Source organism: Camelus bactrianus, chromosome X (assembly GCF_048773025.1).
Source record: "Camelus bactrianus isolate YW-2024 breed Bactrian camel chromosome X, ASM4877302v1, whole genome shotgun sequence".
Taxonomy (NCBI): domain Eukaryota; kingdom Metazoa; phylum Chordata; class Mammalia; order Artiodactyla; family Camelidae; genus Camelus; species Camelus bactrianus.
In genome coordinates, this window is record NC_133575.1 from 37,783,322 (window position 1) to 37,797,405 (window position 14,084).

At 55.6% G+C, this 14,084-nt stretch overlaps 1 protein-coding gene across 1 annotated transcript; it reads left to right on the plus strand.

The window, feature by feature from the left end:
- Positions 1–1,839: 1,839 nt before the first annotated feature.
- On the plus strand, positions 1,840–13,300 carry SUV39H1 (SUV39H1 histone lysine methyltransferase). The gene is made up of 6 exons (XM_074359062.1): positions 1,840–2,072; positions 4,194–4,339; positions 5,607–6,269; positions 11,942–12,088; positions 12,171–12,300; positions 13,030–13,300. The coding sequence occupies exons 1-6, from the start codon at positions 2,054–2,056 to the stop codon at positions 13,161–13,163; spliced, it is 1,239 nt and encodes a 412-aa protein (XP_074215163.1). The 5' UTR covers positions 1,840–2,053; the 3' UTR covers positions 13,164–13,300.
- The last annotated feature ends 784 nt before the right edge of the window (positions 13,301–14,084 follow it).

The following is a 14,084-nucleotide window of genomic DNA, read 5'->3' on the forward strand; positions in this document are numbered from 1 at the left end:
GAAACTGCCAAAGGTCCCACCCTTTAGTAAACAGTAGAGCTGGGATTGAACCCAGGTGTTTGGGCTCCAGAATCCATGCCTTTACCTACTGCATTATATTGTCTGGGGAGGGCCAAAGGATGCTCCCCAATATCCGTAAACCCCTACATCTTCCCCAGATACAAGCAGAAAGTGGTCATGCCTTAAACCCCTTTTGTGAGCTGGACAGGCCTCCTGGACTCCTGGGAGTGGGAGAGTCCCCGCTGCCCAGGGAGACTGGGGGCATATAAGGACCAGCATCTGATTCTGGTCGAGAATAAGGGAGGGAAGGGGAATCCAATGTTAACTGTTCCACTCATGGTAAGAAGGGGCTAATGGAACCTCAGTCTGACTGACCATTTCTCCACCCAGCTCACAGCTGGACTGGCAGGCACCGAATAACCGTTTGGTTAACTGTATAACCGTTTGGTTGACTACATAACTCATGGACCGACAGGGAGAGGGGCAATTTGAGGAACTGACAATGTGGTTTCCTGCTGCACATCTAACTGAATTACAGCCCGCCTGGGACTGGCTGGGGGCGGTGGCCTGACAGTGCAGAAGACAGGCAGCTTCCTGAGGGACTTATGGGCGGGCTGACTGATGACCCATGCTGTGGCTGCCTGCCTGGGTGGCGGGATGCTGTGGATGACTAATGCTAGGAATTACACCCGGCCTGAGGGGGTGTCTGGATGTCACATTGTATGGTGATGTGTAAAGGAGAGCTACCCCGAGGGAATTTCAGGCTGACTGATGGACAGATCTCTGTCCGCCTGATAGGCAACTGTATCTGGTGGCTGACTGCCCTGACCAAATGATAGCATGCTTGACAGACCATGCGGTCAGTCGGATGCTGAGAATGGCTACCTGGCTGACTGATACAATGAGGGGCCAACTGAATGTGTCACAGGATGGCTGGCCCACTGAAAGATCAGGGTAGCTGCCTGACCCGATGGCCATGGTTAGAATCACAGCCGCCCAGAGGGGCCCATGGGTCAGAGGATGATGACTAACCAACCAATGAGGGAGCATGCCTTGCCTGAGAAATGACAGACTGCTGACCACTGACAGGTGGCCTGGAGGCTTTAGCTGCTGTGACTCTGTGCTCCAAGGGAATAACTGCCTGATCACGGTGTGAGTGAGGAGGAACCTGGGGGAATTACAGAGTGACCAACTGACAGTGGAGGGCGAGACTGCTCCACAATAGTGCTACATTAGATGCTGACAATGACAGCCTGTCCTGACATAATCACAGCCTGCCCGAGGGCACGGCTGGTTGCTATGGCTTCCTGGGCGGTGGTGAGATGATTCCCACCCCCTCCCCGGGGATTCAGAGCTGCTCCCAGGGCCAGAGTAGATGGAGACCCCGGCTGCTGGACCGATTGACGGTGTGATGAAGGGACAGTCTAAGGGAATGACAGGCTGACTGACGAGCAGTGTAGCTGTTGTCAGCGTCGTATGTCCGCCTGGAGGGCCTTGCAGCTGGCCCGAGGGCACGAATGGATGCTGCCATTGACAGAGTGACAGAGTGAATGGGGGGCGGGGGTCTGACTAGACAGTTGTCGTGGTGAGTCACCCATTGTCTGATTTGTGTCGGGTGACTGCTTGAGCAGCTGCAGGTGGCGGTAGTCCACCTGGGGAGTCACGGCCTGCTTGGGGTTAAAATGTGGTGACGGACTGACTGACGGCGGTAATTGGGGGTCTGACAAGACGAAGAATCCCCCCGTAAGGCTGGCTGACAACGTGATTGGCTGACAGCGTGACAGACAGACCGGCGTACGGGCAGGGCCTCGGGCAACCTCAGCCGCCGCCGCCGCCGCCGCCCAGACGCACTCTGGGAAAGCGCCGGCGAGCACCCGCCTTCGGGACCGAGCCGGGTGGCGGGGAGGGGTCCGGTCACGGCTCACCGGTTGGTCCGCGCGGGCGCTGCTCGCGGCGCAGCACGGCCAATAGGCTGCGCGTTCTCGGCCACGCCCGCGCGAGCTCTCTTCTCGCGAGGCCGGTTAGGCCCGAATGTCGTTAGCCGTGGGGAAAGATGGCGGAAAATTTAAAAGGTGAAGCAGTGGCGGCAGCGACGCGGGCCCGCTGGCCAGGCCGGGTGGGCTGGAGGGGTGGCGTCGCGGGCTCGGAGCCCCGGCGTCCGAGGCCACGGGGCCGGGAGCCGGAAGCTCAGCGCCGAAAAGCTGGGGCTCTGGGCGCGCGGGCCTGGTGCGCGGGGCTGGGCGGGGCTGAGGGGAGGGGGCGCGTGCCTCGGAACGCGGCGGGCACGGGGCTAAGTGGGGACGCGGGAGGGGGGCGCGCGCCGCAGATCGCGACCCGTCGGCGCGCGCACGCGCGGGGGCTTGTCGGGGAGGCCGTGCCCGCGCGCGGGAAAATTGGCCGCCGGTGACCGTTACCCGATCGGTGTCCACGCGAGACGCCGGAAGGGGAGGGAAGGGAAGGGGACGGACCACCTTTTCAGAGTTGGGGGACAGGGGACTCTGCATGGGGAGGGTATCTCCTCTCGGCGTGATGGGGGAAGGGTTTGCAGCAGGGAGGACTCCCCCAAGAAGAGGGGAAGGGGGCTTCCCTAATAGAGCTGGACTTCCTCGTGCGCAGGGAAAGAGGGGTGACTCTCAGTATGTTGGGGAAGGTGGGCTCCTGTGGTGAGGAAAGCTGCGGGGAGGATGGGTTCCACAGGTGTGACGGGGACCTCTGAGGGTAGGAGAGCCCACCTGTGGTCAGTGCGGAGCCAGCAGCTGATGTGAGTTGGGACCACTTTAGTGAGGTTTCAGATGCAAGGTAAGGGTCTGAAAGGAAGAGGCATGATAGGGAAAGGAAGGCGTGGGCACAGGCCGAGTCTCCACTAGGCCTGCCTAAGTGGAGGAGGAGAAGGGAAATGCACACGTAATAATTTTGCAAAGCTCTTGTACATTTGTAGGTTGACATCTGGAGTTTTTCATTCATCGTGAGTTTAAATGCTTTTTTTTTTGTAATGGGAGACAGAAAATGATGAGACATTTTAAAATGATGAAATAGGATGAGGACTGCCTGACTACATTTGGAATGAGGGTTTTGTGAAATGATTTAATAAGATGGCTTCTAAAGCACAGTAATTAATATGCCTTGAATCAAAAGAAGCCTTTTTAAAATAAAAAATTTGTGTGTCTTGAAAAATTTTGGTAGCCCCCAAAACATCCCAGGTATATTTAAAATAACTGCTGTCACTAACCTGTATTGTTCTGTCTGTTCCTGAATTCAGAGCGTACTTGGGCGAGCTTTACCCTTCACAGAAATGGTGGATGAGACAGAAAGTCAAAATGCAGCGTGAAAAATTTACCTTGTGGGTTTAAGGCACCCAGACTAATCATTCAGGGGAGCTTCCTATAATTTAATACCACCCCACGATCTCTTATTCATAATTCCGAAATCCAAAAGGCCCTGAAAACTTAAATTTGGTACCATGCAGTGGAAAAACTGGACTATAAGGTGGAACTGTTCAGTGTTGCTATCTTGCAACTTTATTTCTCCTATTTAATGTGAAAATGCAGGCTTTTTGCTGCAGAACTATTAATGTGTTTGATTATGGCTTGGCAGCCCTGACTACACTGGGAGTGTGTTAGGGAATGTGTGGGATATACCTAGAACTCCACTTGTAAAATCCAAAAAAGAAACTTGGATTCCAAAACACATCTGGCCCCAGGACTTTGAGATAAGGGATGGTAGACCAGTCTTTCCAGTTACGCCTTTGTTTGGTGCCCTGGAGGTTTTAATCCCATCCCTACCCACCCGCTTTGGGGCAATGCACCCTACTGAGATGGGGGGGGGTCTCTTTCTTTTGCAAAGTGGGGAAAAGGACGATTAGGTCCTGAACTCCAGGCAGGTTTGCAGGCAGTTTTAGGAATGGTATAGAGGGAGCTGGGAACTCTGGGAATAGATTCCTTTAGGACAATCCATACAGTAGTTTACACTTTGAAGTCTGCTGCTCCAGAGGTAGCCTTGGACCGTGAGCACCGGGGTAGAAGGGAGTGGCACATTTTTGTTGTAGAAGTCCCAGCGTTCAGAACGCCTGTGGATTGAATTTCACTGACTCTGAGGCAGTCCTTTGGAAGCCCCTGGGAGGACTTGGGGTCCTCTTTGACCCCTAGCCTCGCAGGATGCCCAATAATAGTTCTTTCTGGCCCCCTTTGTTCTAGGCTGCAGTGTGTGTTGCAAGTCTTCTTGGAATCAGCTACAGGACCTGTGCCGCCTAGCCAAGCTCTCCTGCCCTGCCCTTGGCATCTCCAAGAGGAACCTCTATGACTTTGAAGTCGAGTACCTGTGTGACTACAAAAAGATCCGAGTGAGTCTGGGGTGACCATGGCAGGGGCAGGGGTAACTCAAGGAAGTCCTGCCGCCTCCCCCCTCCACTGCCCATAGCTGTTTCCAAAAGGAATTTTCTCTTCTGATCTTTAAAAAAAAAAGGATTAGGAGACCCTCTTATCTCCATTTTACAGGTGGGAAAACTAAGTGGCTTTCTGAGAGGGGCAGGGGCCAGCATGAATCCCCAAATAAGTCTCCCTTCCCACCTCCCTAGGAATACAAACCAATTGCAGAGACTGAGATGCTGAGCCCAGGAGTAGAGATGATGATAGCTAATGGTTATTGAGCACTTTCAGTGTGCCAGACACTTCCTCTCAGAAACTCATCTAATTCCTCCAGCAACATTCTGAAATCGGAACTGTTACTGTAGCCAGAGGCGGTAACAGCAGGATAGTTAAAAGAACAGACTGGAGCCAGCATCCTGGCTGCGTAACCCTGGGATACTTACCCAAATCCTCTGTCCTTCATTTTCCTCAGCTATAAAATGGGGGTAATTAGTAGCATCTACCTCATATAGAGTTGTGAGAGTTAAGTTAGTTAATAAGACACGTAAGTCACTTAGAACAGTACCTGCTACATAGTGAATGCTAGGAAAATGTCAGCTTTTTTTTCCTTATTTACTGATGAGGAAACTGAGGCCCAGGGAAGTTAAATCACTGCCTAAGTCCACACAGCTAGGGAGCGGCAGAGTCAGGATTTGTACCCAAGCTGTCGAACTGTAAAATCTGTGTAGTTAAACTGTCCTGCAGCCGCCTTTTCAGCAAGAAAAGATCCTTCTGGCTGCTTTGTGGAGAGCAGACTGTAGGGGTGAGGGTGGAAGCAGGGGGCCTGGTGGGGAGGCTATTGCTGCAGCCCAGGTGAGCGATGACAGTGAGGGCAGTGATAGTGGTTCCAGGTGGCAGGATTCTGGAAGTAGTTCGAAGGCAGGGCTGACAGGATTTGCTGAGGGCAGATGTGGGGTGTGTGAGGAAAAGGAGTCAAGGGTGACTCCAAGAGCTGGGGCCAAACAGCTGAACAGAGTGGGTAGAGTTTGGGAGATTAAAAGTTGGGATTTAGACAGATAGTAGGAGGGAGAGAGGGATTTGAACCTAGTGGTCCTCACTTTTGAACCCATGCTTCTTAACCACTGCACAGAGTGATTCCAGAAAAGGGAAGGGAGCGGTTGGGGTGTTATCCACAGGCCCAGTGAGGGCTGGCCCGAGGGTCTGGTCACTCAGGTGCCCCCTCCCCCCGCCGCCTCCCCACAGGAACAGGAGTATTACCTGGTAAAATGGCGTGGATACCCAGACTCGGAGAGCACCTGGGAGCCACGGCAGAATCTCAAGTGCGTGCGCATTCTCAAGCAGTTCCACAAGGACTTGGAAAGGGAGCTGCTCCGGCGGCACCACCGGTCAAAGCCACCCAGGCACCTGGACCCAAGCTTGGCCAACTACCTGGTGCAGAAGGCCAAGCAGAGGCGGGCGCTCCGGCGCTGGGAGCAGGAGCTCAACGCCAAGCGCAGCCACCTGGGACGCATCACCGTGGAGAATGAGGTGGACCTGGACGGCCCCCCGCGGGCCTTCGTGTACATCAACGAGTACCGTGTTGGGGAGGGCATCACCCTCAACCAGGTGGCCGTGGGCTGTGAGTGCCAGGACTGTCTGTGGGCACCTGCTGGGGGCTGCTGCCCTGGGGCGTCACTGCACAAGTTTGCCTACAACGACCAGGGCCAGGTGCGGCTGCGAGCCGGGCTGCCCATCTACGAGTGCAACTCCCGCTGCCGCTGCGGCTATGACTGCCCCAACCGCGTGGTCCAGAAGGGCATCCGCTACGACCTCTGCATCTTCCGCACGGATGATGGACGTGGCTGGGGTGTCCGCACGCTGGAGAAGATCCGAAAGAACAGCTTCGTCATGGAGTACGTGGGAGAGGTAGGGAGACGGGGCTGGTCGGGCGTGTGTGTGCAGCTCTTCCCACCTCGCGGTCCTGTTCCCGCCATGCGCCTGCAGCTGCCCTGCTTTCCCAGTGGGGAGCGGGGGCAGTAACCTGAATGTGACAGGGACATCCTGGCAGGGGCAAGTATTCTAAAGTGGTAAGAGCACGTTGAAGACCTCCAGGCGGAGCTGACTTCGTCAGGGTGCCTAGCAGAGAGCAAAGTGGGAACCGAAATCCAGGCGGCGTTCCTTTTAACAGGCCATGTGGTCTGCACAAGATTATGTCACCTAAAAAGGCACTTCCTCTCCTCATTTCACAAGGGTCCAGCTTATCACCAAGCAGTGTCTGCCCGGAAGGAGCACCTTTTACTAATCTGCACAAAACGAACCCAGTCTGGAGGAGGACATAGACGTGCCTTGGGGAGGTTGGCTACCTCTTCCTCTAGACTCGGAAAGGCCGCCAACTAGGCAGGCTAGCCTCCATACCAGACAACCCCCAGATCTTTAGTGGCTCCGCACATTATAAGTCCATTTGTTCCCCTAACGGGTCAGCATGGGCATGGGGGCGGTATCCTTCCACACGAGGGCCTGGCCACCTAGGTTCCCTCCCGCTGTGCCTTTGCCGTGCCTTAGAGCCTGGGAGCCGCCTCTCATTCTCACTGTTGCCTGCTGAGTGGGCTGAGGGGAGGGCAGCAGAGGAGGTTTCTAGCAGGCCTGGATGCAGTACACATCACTCCGGCCCACACCCACTGGTTGGCTCGGAGTCACTGGCCCTACCTCAGGGCAGAGGCAGCTGCAAAGTGTGATTAGCCATATGCCCAAGTGGAAAACAAAAAGGGGTTTGGGTGGATAGCGGGCAAGTGTCTGCAACAGCAAGCCTCACGTTCTAAGGTGGGAGGTGGTGGGCATTTGGGGTGGGGCGGGTCTTTGTTACGTAGGACCATCTCATGCACTGGGGAACATTTAGCATCCCTGGACCTTGACCATTTAAATCCATGAGTGTGTCCTGTTATGATGACAACCCCAAACACCTCCATATTTCCATGGGTCTCTTTGGGGTATGATATGGTTGGGAAGTGACAGGATTGGCCTAAGGGACACACACCTGAGGATGTCCACACTGTAGTGATGACACCGATGAGGAGGAGGAAGAGCTCCTGCTCTGACGAACTACAGAGACGCAGTCATAGCCTGGGGTAGGGGGAAGGAGGCAGTCTAGAGAGTAGTCCACACTACAGAGGACCCTGACAGTCTGGACAAGAGACGTCCCTCCCCAGATAATCCAGTGGTCAGGTGGAGGAAATGTCCACGTGTCGAAGGACCTGACAGTGTAGAGGAAGGAGTAAGCAGCCACAGCCTAGAGGGTTCCTGATGGTCTAAAGAAGGGGGTTCCTGACAACCGAAAGGAAGAGGTGACCATGTCCCAGAGCCACCCAGTGGAAGAGAACGAGCTCTCCAGAGGACCTGGCAGTCCGACTTAGGAGGTGTCCATACCTACACTGCCCTGACAGTCAGGAAAATGAAGTGTCCTCACCCCAGAGGGATAGTGACAGTCTGGAGGAGCTTGGGTCTGTACCCAAGAGGACTCTGGTGGCCTGGAGGAGGTGTCCACATCCTCAGTGCCCTGACACTCTGACGATGTCATCAGAGGGATGGTAACAGTGTGGCAGAGTTGTCACACCCCAGAGGGATGCTGCCAGTGTTGAGGAGGAGGTGTCCACATCCACAGGAACCGACAGTCCCAGAGGCCGTCTAGCTTCAGTGCACTGATGATCTTGGGGTGGAGGGGCTGTCCACACTTAGAGAATCCTGACAGGCGAGGGGGGAGGAAGAGTCTGCAGCCCACTGGCACCCCAAAGTCCCCTGGTCCTGATACTTTTTCATTGCTCTTCCTTAGTGTCCTTACTCTTCCATGCTGTGATCATGGGGGTTTCCAGGGACCCTCTCACTCCCTGTCCTCACTCATCCACTTTCCACACATTCTCTTCAAGCTATTTCTTGGCCTCCCTCCTGCCACATTCGGTGATTTCCAGGCCCCCCTCTGACATCCTTAGACCTGTGGGGCTTCCTGATGGCACCACAGGCCCCCAAACACTACCAGAGCCAAACCCATCTTCCTGCATCCCCCTCTGAAGAGGCAGCATGGCAAAGGGGTCAGGGGTGGACCCTGAGTCTGAATGCCTGAGGCCAAATCCCAACTCCACCACTCATCAGCAGTCACTGAGCCACCTCTGCGGCTCAGTTTCCTCATCTGTAAAATGGGAACGATAACAGCGCGCCCCCCCCACCCCATACACTTGTTATAAGAACGAGATGAGTTATGAGGTGTGAAGCATTTGGAAGAAGCCATTGAATGGCCTACTTTATAGCCTGTTTAGCTCCACTTGGTGTGCATAGTCATAAATCTCCTTGCAGATATATTAATTTACTTGATCGCGTGGTGCTGTCCTATTGGGCCTGATGTAATAGAGGGTAGGCACCCCTCCCTGCCTGTTCCCCACGCTGTCCTCCTACAGTCTGGACACCGCATTCGCTCTCCTGCCTCTCCACCCCGGCCCTGACAGTCCCTCATGTGAGCTGCCCTTCCACGTGCTGTCGGAACATCCCCATCCTCAGCCAGCAGACAACAGCCTATTTTATCCATTGTAAAGCATGTACTTTCTTCAGATTTTAACAACTCTGACATGAAGATGAGTCTCACTTAATTGCTTTCATTAAATGATGGCATATCATCATTTAATTAGCAGCAGTTTTTCCTTTGTTGGGAAAGGGCACCCAAAATCAGAGAACATGTTAGATTTCAATGGGTTGCAGTCCTCATAACCACTCCTAACAGGAAAACAGAAACAGAAACCCCTTTCATCTCCCTGATCTCGTTGGATCTTTACAACAACCCCTGTCAGGTTGGGATTATTGTCCTTGTCATCCCCATTCTGCAGATGGGAAGACTGAGGCCCAGAGAGGTACAATAAAGTGCTCAGAGTCACCACGCTAGTTAAGTGGGTAAAAAAGGTGCAAGGATCTAAAACCGGTGTGCTGCCACACCTGGCGAAGTGTTGTGTTTTGGGGTTTGGCGGGGTGGTTTTCTTAGGCTAGGGAAGCAGGGACAGAACATTCCAGATCCCATATCCAGGTAGGGGCAGAACAGCAACTGGACTCTGAGTCTCCTGGTTCCTGTTCACCACGTCAAAACCCTTTGCTGGCTGCCACCTTCTAGCCCATCTGCCTTGCCCAGTCATTCTGGAGAACTGCTAGGGAGCAGGGACATGGACTGATTCGTTCTCGAGTTTTCAGGGTGGACCAACCCTTACAGAGTGGGACTGAAAAGAAGACAGAGAGAAGGAACCGTTTGTGCCCTGGAGGGTTTGCAGTATGACTCACTCCTGGGGAGACTTGGGGAGCAGGTAGGGGCAGAGCAGGCAGGAAGATGGAGCCTGGGGAGGAGGTGGGACGTTCCCTCTCACTGGGGAGGGGCCTAGGGGAAAAAGCTGGTCCAGACTCCACCCAGTATGCTCAGGAGCCCAGGAGAGGCTGCCCTTTGATCCCAAGGCTTCACAGAGGCGGCAGCTCCTGCTCTGGGTGGGGATTGGGAGCTTCAGGAAAGCTGCAGAGAAGTGACATCTGGTGGAGCTGACATCACAAAGAAGAGTGTGTGTTCTCTGGGAGGTGAAGGGAGAGAGATCTTGACATACTCCTCAGAATGCTGTGGCTCCCATTTTGTCCCTCAGGATAGAGTCCCCACTTTTCAACCCAGTCAAAGCCCTTTTATGACCTGCAGTTTTCTTCAGATGGTATATCTCTGCTATTGCTCCTCTGACTCAAAGCACTGCGTTTCCTGATCAGCATCTTGCACTGTGGGTGTCTGAGTCCATCTCTCTGTCACCAGACTGTGACCTACGGGGGCCAGCCTGAACCTGGTCCCTGTGACTCTCCCGCCAAACTAAACCCTGAGGGCCAGGACCAAGCCTGGTCCCTGTATTTCTCCCAGCAGACCCTGACCCCTGAGTACTGGGACCAGGCACAGAGTAGATCTCATACAAATCCACTGGATGAATGAGTGAATGAGCAGAAATTGAGGGTAAGGGGGAGCCAAGTTCCTCAAGGAACGGAGCTGGAGTACAGGGCAGTGAGCAGTGCGGCCCAAGGGATAAATAAGCCTTGGTCTTCTGAGGGCACTGCTGGTCAGCATCTAGCACAGAGCAGAGGCTGGAGGTGCTGGTAAGAGGCAGGGAGGAGAGAGGAGACAGTAAGGTTCTAGGGTGGCCATGCTGGCTGGTGAAAATGGAGGCTGTTCAAGACCGGAAGAAGAGGAGCAAGGTCACTGGCCCTTGTGAGGAGCAAGGAAGGAGGCAGCGGTGGGTCTCCGGCTTGGATCAGGTGTCTGCAGGCAGGGGTGGTAGGCGGTGGGTCTCTGACAAGAGGAGAGGGAAGGAAGAAGGTGGGAAGAGCGGGCTTGGGTTGCCCACAGGACCACTGTGGGACAGGACGGCCTCCGAGTTAGAAAGCAGAACACAAATAAAGGGCACGCACTGCTGTGTACTGTGCCTGTGTTGTCGCTGAGGGGCAGGCCGGGACCCAGGAGTGTGGAAGGAGGCCTGCGCCATTCCAGGGGCACCCAGGCTGAGGAGGGGGCAGCCTTGGCCTCTGTGGGACCCTTACCCAGAGACAGCCTGGTCACTGGTCGCCTACCCTGGGGGATTGCCAGAAGTTGTGGTTCAGGACCCAGGGGGAAGAGGGGATGTGAGGGATGGAGAGGAGAGAAGGAGTCGGGTGGGGGAGCAGAGAATCTGTTGCCAGCATTTGGGAGGCAGGACAGGCTGGGCTAGGATACTGGTCTGTTTACTAGGACAGAAAAGGACCCTGCCGGGGAGGGGATACCTACTGCTGTCCTCAGTACCACTTGATGGCACTGCATGGTGCCAGGGCCGAGCAAGGGGTTCCCTCCCATCCGTGCTCTTGTCTCCTTTCTTTCCTCTTCTGTCTCTCTGAGTTCTTGCCCTCAGCCTCTTCTCAATTCCAGACTCTCGGAGGTCTTGGTCTTTCTGGACCTGGGTCTTTTGTATTAAGATTCTGTCAGTGTTTCTAACTCTGCCTCTAGCTCTCCCATCTGAGTCTCTCCCATTCATCATCTCCCTTTCCCCAGCCTCTTTCCTCCCCTTGGTTGGTCTGTCCCTTGGTTGTGCTTCTTGCTGTCTGCACCGCCCCCCACACCGGCTCCAGACTGCCCCAGGCTCTCTGGCCCTGGATGGGTCAACCTCTCTTTCACCCCGACCCTCCCCACCCCTCTCTGTTGAGCCCTGGGTCTTTTCCTTCCTCACCCTTGATCTGGGTCCCCTCACTCTGTCCTACTATGGGTCTCTCACCATGGGGGCCTCTCTCTCTCTCCCTCTTTCTCTCTCACTACCGGGCCTTGTGGTCAGCCTCCGCCTAACATTGAGAGACTCCCCATGCCATCTGGAGCCTGAGAAGGGCAGATAAACCCTGTGCATCACCGCCTTCCTTGTGTCGGTGCCACCCAGCCCCGCTGAGCCAGCCGCAGGTGTCGGGGTGCCTCCCTGCTCCCTTGTTCTCCTTCGGGGGGGGTGGGAGCCAGGCTGCGGGTCGGGGGCGGTGCTGGCTTTCCTGAGCCTTCTTGGCCAACCTCCCCTCCCCTGTCGTCTTCTCCTTAGATCATTACCTCAGAGGAGGCAGAGCGGCGGGGCCAGATCTATGACCGCCAGGGCGCCACCTACCTCTTCGACCTGGACTATGTGGAGGATGTGTACACCGTGGATGCCGCCTATTATGGCAACATCTCCCACTTTGTCAACCACAGTGTGGGTACCCCACAGGCGGGCGGGGGTCGGGAGGAGCAGGCTGGGGCCCCTCCTCACCCTCCCACTGTTCTTTTTTGCCCAGTGTGACCCCAACCTCCAGGTGTACAACGTCTTCATAGACAACCTCGATGAGCGGCTTCCCCGCATCGCTTTCTTTGCCACAAGAACCATCCGGGCAGGCGAGGAGCTCACCTTTGATTACAACATGCAAGGTGGGGGTGGCAAGGGGCGGGGGGCAGGGACATACAGTGATGTGGGACATGAGGACCCCGCCCCAAGGAACTTTAAGATGTTCTTCCTCACTCTTAGTCTCCTAGCTGGACCCCTGCCTATCCTTTAGGGGGCCTCGTCATCCCCAACCCCTGGACCCCAATCCTGAGACACTCATACCAATTTCTCCCAAGGCTCCTGGGGGAGGACATTTGGCTCAAGAGTTAACACGCTACTCCTGACTCCAATCTTGTCTGAATTTCCCCAGTACCCCAACCCTCCCCACTCCTAACTCCCTTTGGCCTTCCTCAGTCCAAGCCTCTGGACACCCTTGTGGCCTCCAACCAGTCCCCTTCTTGACAAACTAGCCACCTCTGAGACACTCAAGGGGGGATCTTTGGCAGGAGAGTTCAGATGCCCCTCCGGATGCCCAGGTGACCCTCCATTCCTGACCCCTGCCTGACACACCCTCTTGGTTCCCCCTGACGGCTCCCTGTCTCCCTCAACCACCCCCCCATCCCTGGCCATCTTCTTAACACCTGAACACCCCTCTAGTGCTAAGCCCTGGCCCTCGCCCTAAACCACCAACCCCGTGACCTCTTCCTGACCCAGGACCCAGACCTGCTCCCAGTTCCTAAGATCCCTGGGGCTCATGGTAAAAAGGGCAGCGGGACACTTCATTTAGACCTTCTATCTAACGAGTGCCCTCCCCCCCGGCTGTGACTCCACAGTGGACCCCGTGGACATGGAGAGTACCCGCATGGACTCCAACTTTGGCCTGGCCGGGCTCCCCGGCTCCCCCAAGAAACGGGTCCGTATTGAATGCAAGTGTGGGACTGAATCCTGCCGCAAATACCTCTTCTAGCCCTTTGAAGTCTGAGGCCAGACTGCCCATGGGGGCCTAAAGCCACCCGCCTCCCCCCACCCACTGCTGCCCTCCTGTCGAGGAACGACTGCCAGGGCCTCCTGCCTGCCTCCGTCTGCCTCCACCTGCCTCATGCACGGGGCCGCAGGGAGGACGGACTCCAGGAGTCCCCTTTCCCTGTTCCAGCCCCATCCGTGGGTTGCACTTACAAACCCCCACCCACCTTCGGAAGTGATTTTTCAACACCGGGACTTTCTGCAGTAGGGATTCATGACCTAGCGAGGAGGTCCAAGGGCTGAGTCCCAGCCCAGACCCAGAATAGAAATAAGTTTTTTTGTTGGTTTTTTGTTGTTGGTTTTTTTGTGTTTTGGTTTTTTTTTTTTGCACCTGCTTCTGCCTGGAGCTCGAGGGGCCTGTTGCAGGCCCTCTCCCCATCGCCCCAAGGGTGTGGGGAAGCAGCGTCAGGGCAGGCTGACACCAGCGCCAGAGTTTCCAGCCCACTCGCCTCCCCTGCCACAGTGCTGGTGAAGGGAAGAGGGGCTCCAGGGCTGGGGGCCGGGGCTGGCTCCTGCTCACGCTCACACTCACACGCTTGCTAGTGTTGGCCCAGGAGCCACAGGGTTGTTTTTTCAGGGCTGCGAAGTGGACACCCACATGCCACTGCAAGGGGAATGGATGTCCTGGGCCCACTGGCCAGTGAGAGGTGGTCCAGACTTCCCCAGGCCTTCAGGTGGGCTGGGACTGAGCTCTGCCTTGGGGAGTGTGTAGAGGGTGCCCAGGGTTCTTGGGAGCTCAGGGTGCCAGGAGCCCCGACCTGGGGTGTGATGGCTGCTGGGAGTACCCAGAGTTGGAACCAAGACCTAGCTAGGCTGTAGATAGCACTTAGGACAAAATACGCATTGATGGGGTGCTGATGAGGTG

Bases quoted from the DNA above. Each gene is read 5' to 3' on its own strand.
- SUV39H1 (XM_074359062.1), top strand. The intron at 4,340-5,606 runs GTGAGTCTGGGG...GCCTCCCCACAG, and splicing joins GTGACTACAAAAAGATCCGA to GAACAGGAGTATTACCTGGT. The intron at 12,301-13,029 runs GTGGGGGTGGCA...GTGACTCCACAG, and splicing joins CTTTGATTACAACATGCAAG to TGGACCCCGTGGACATGGAG.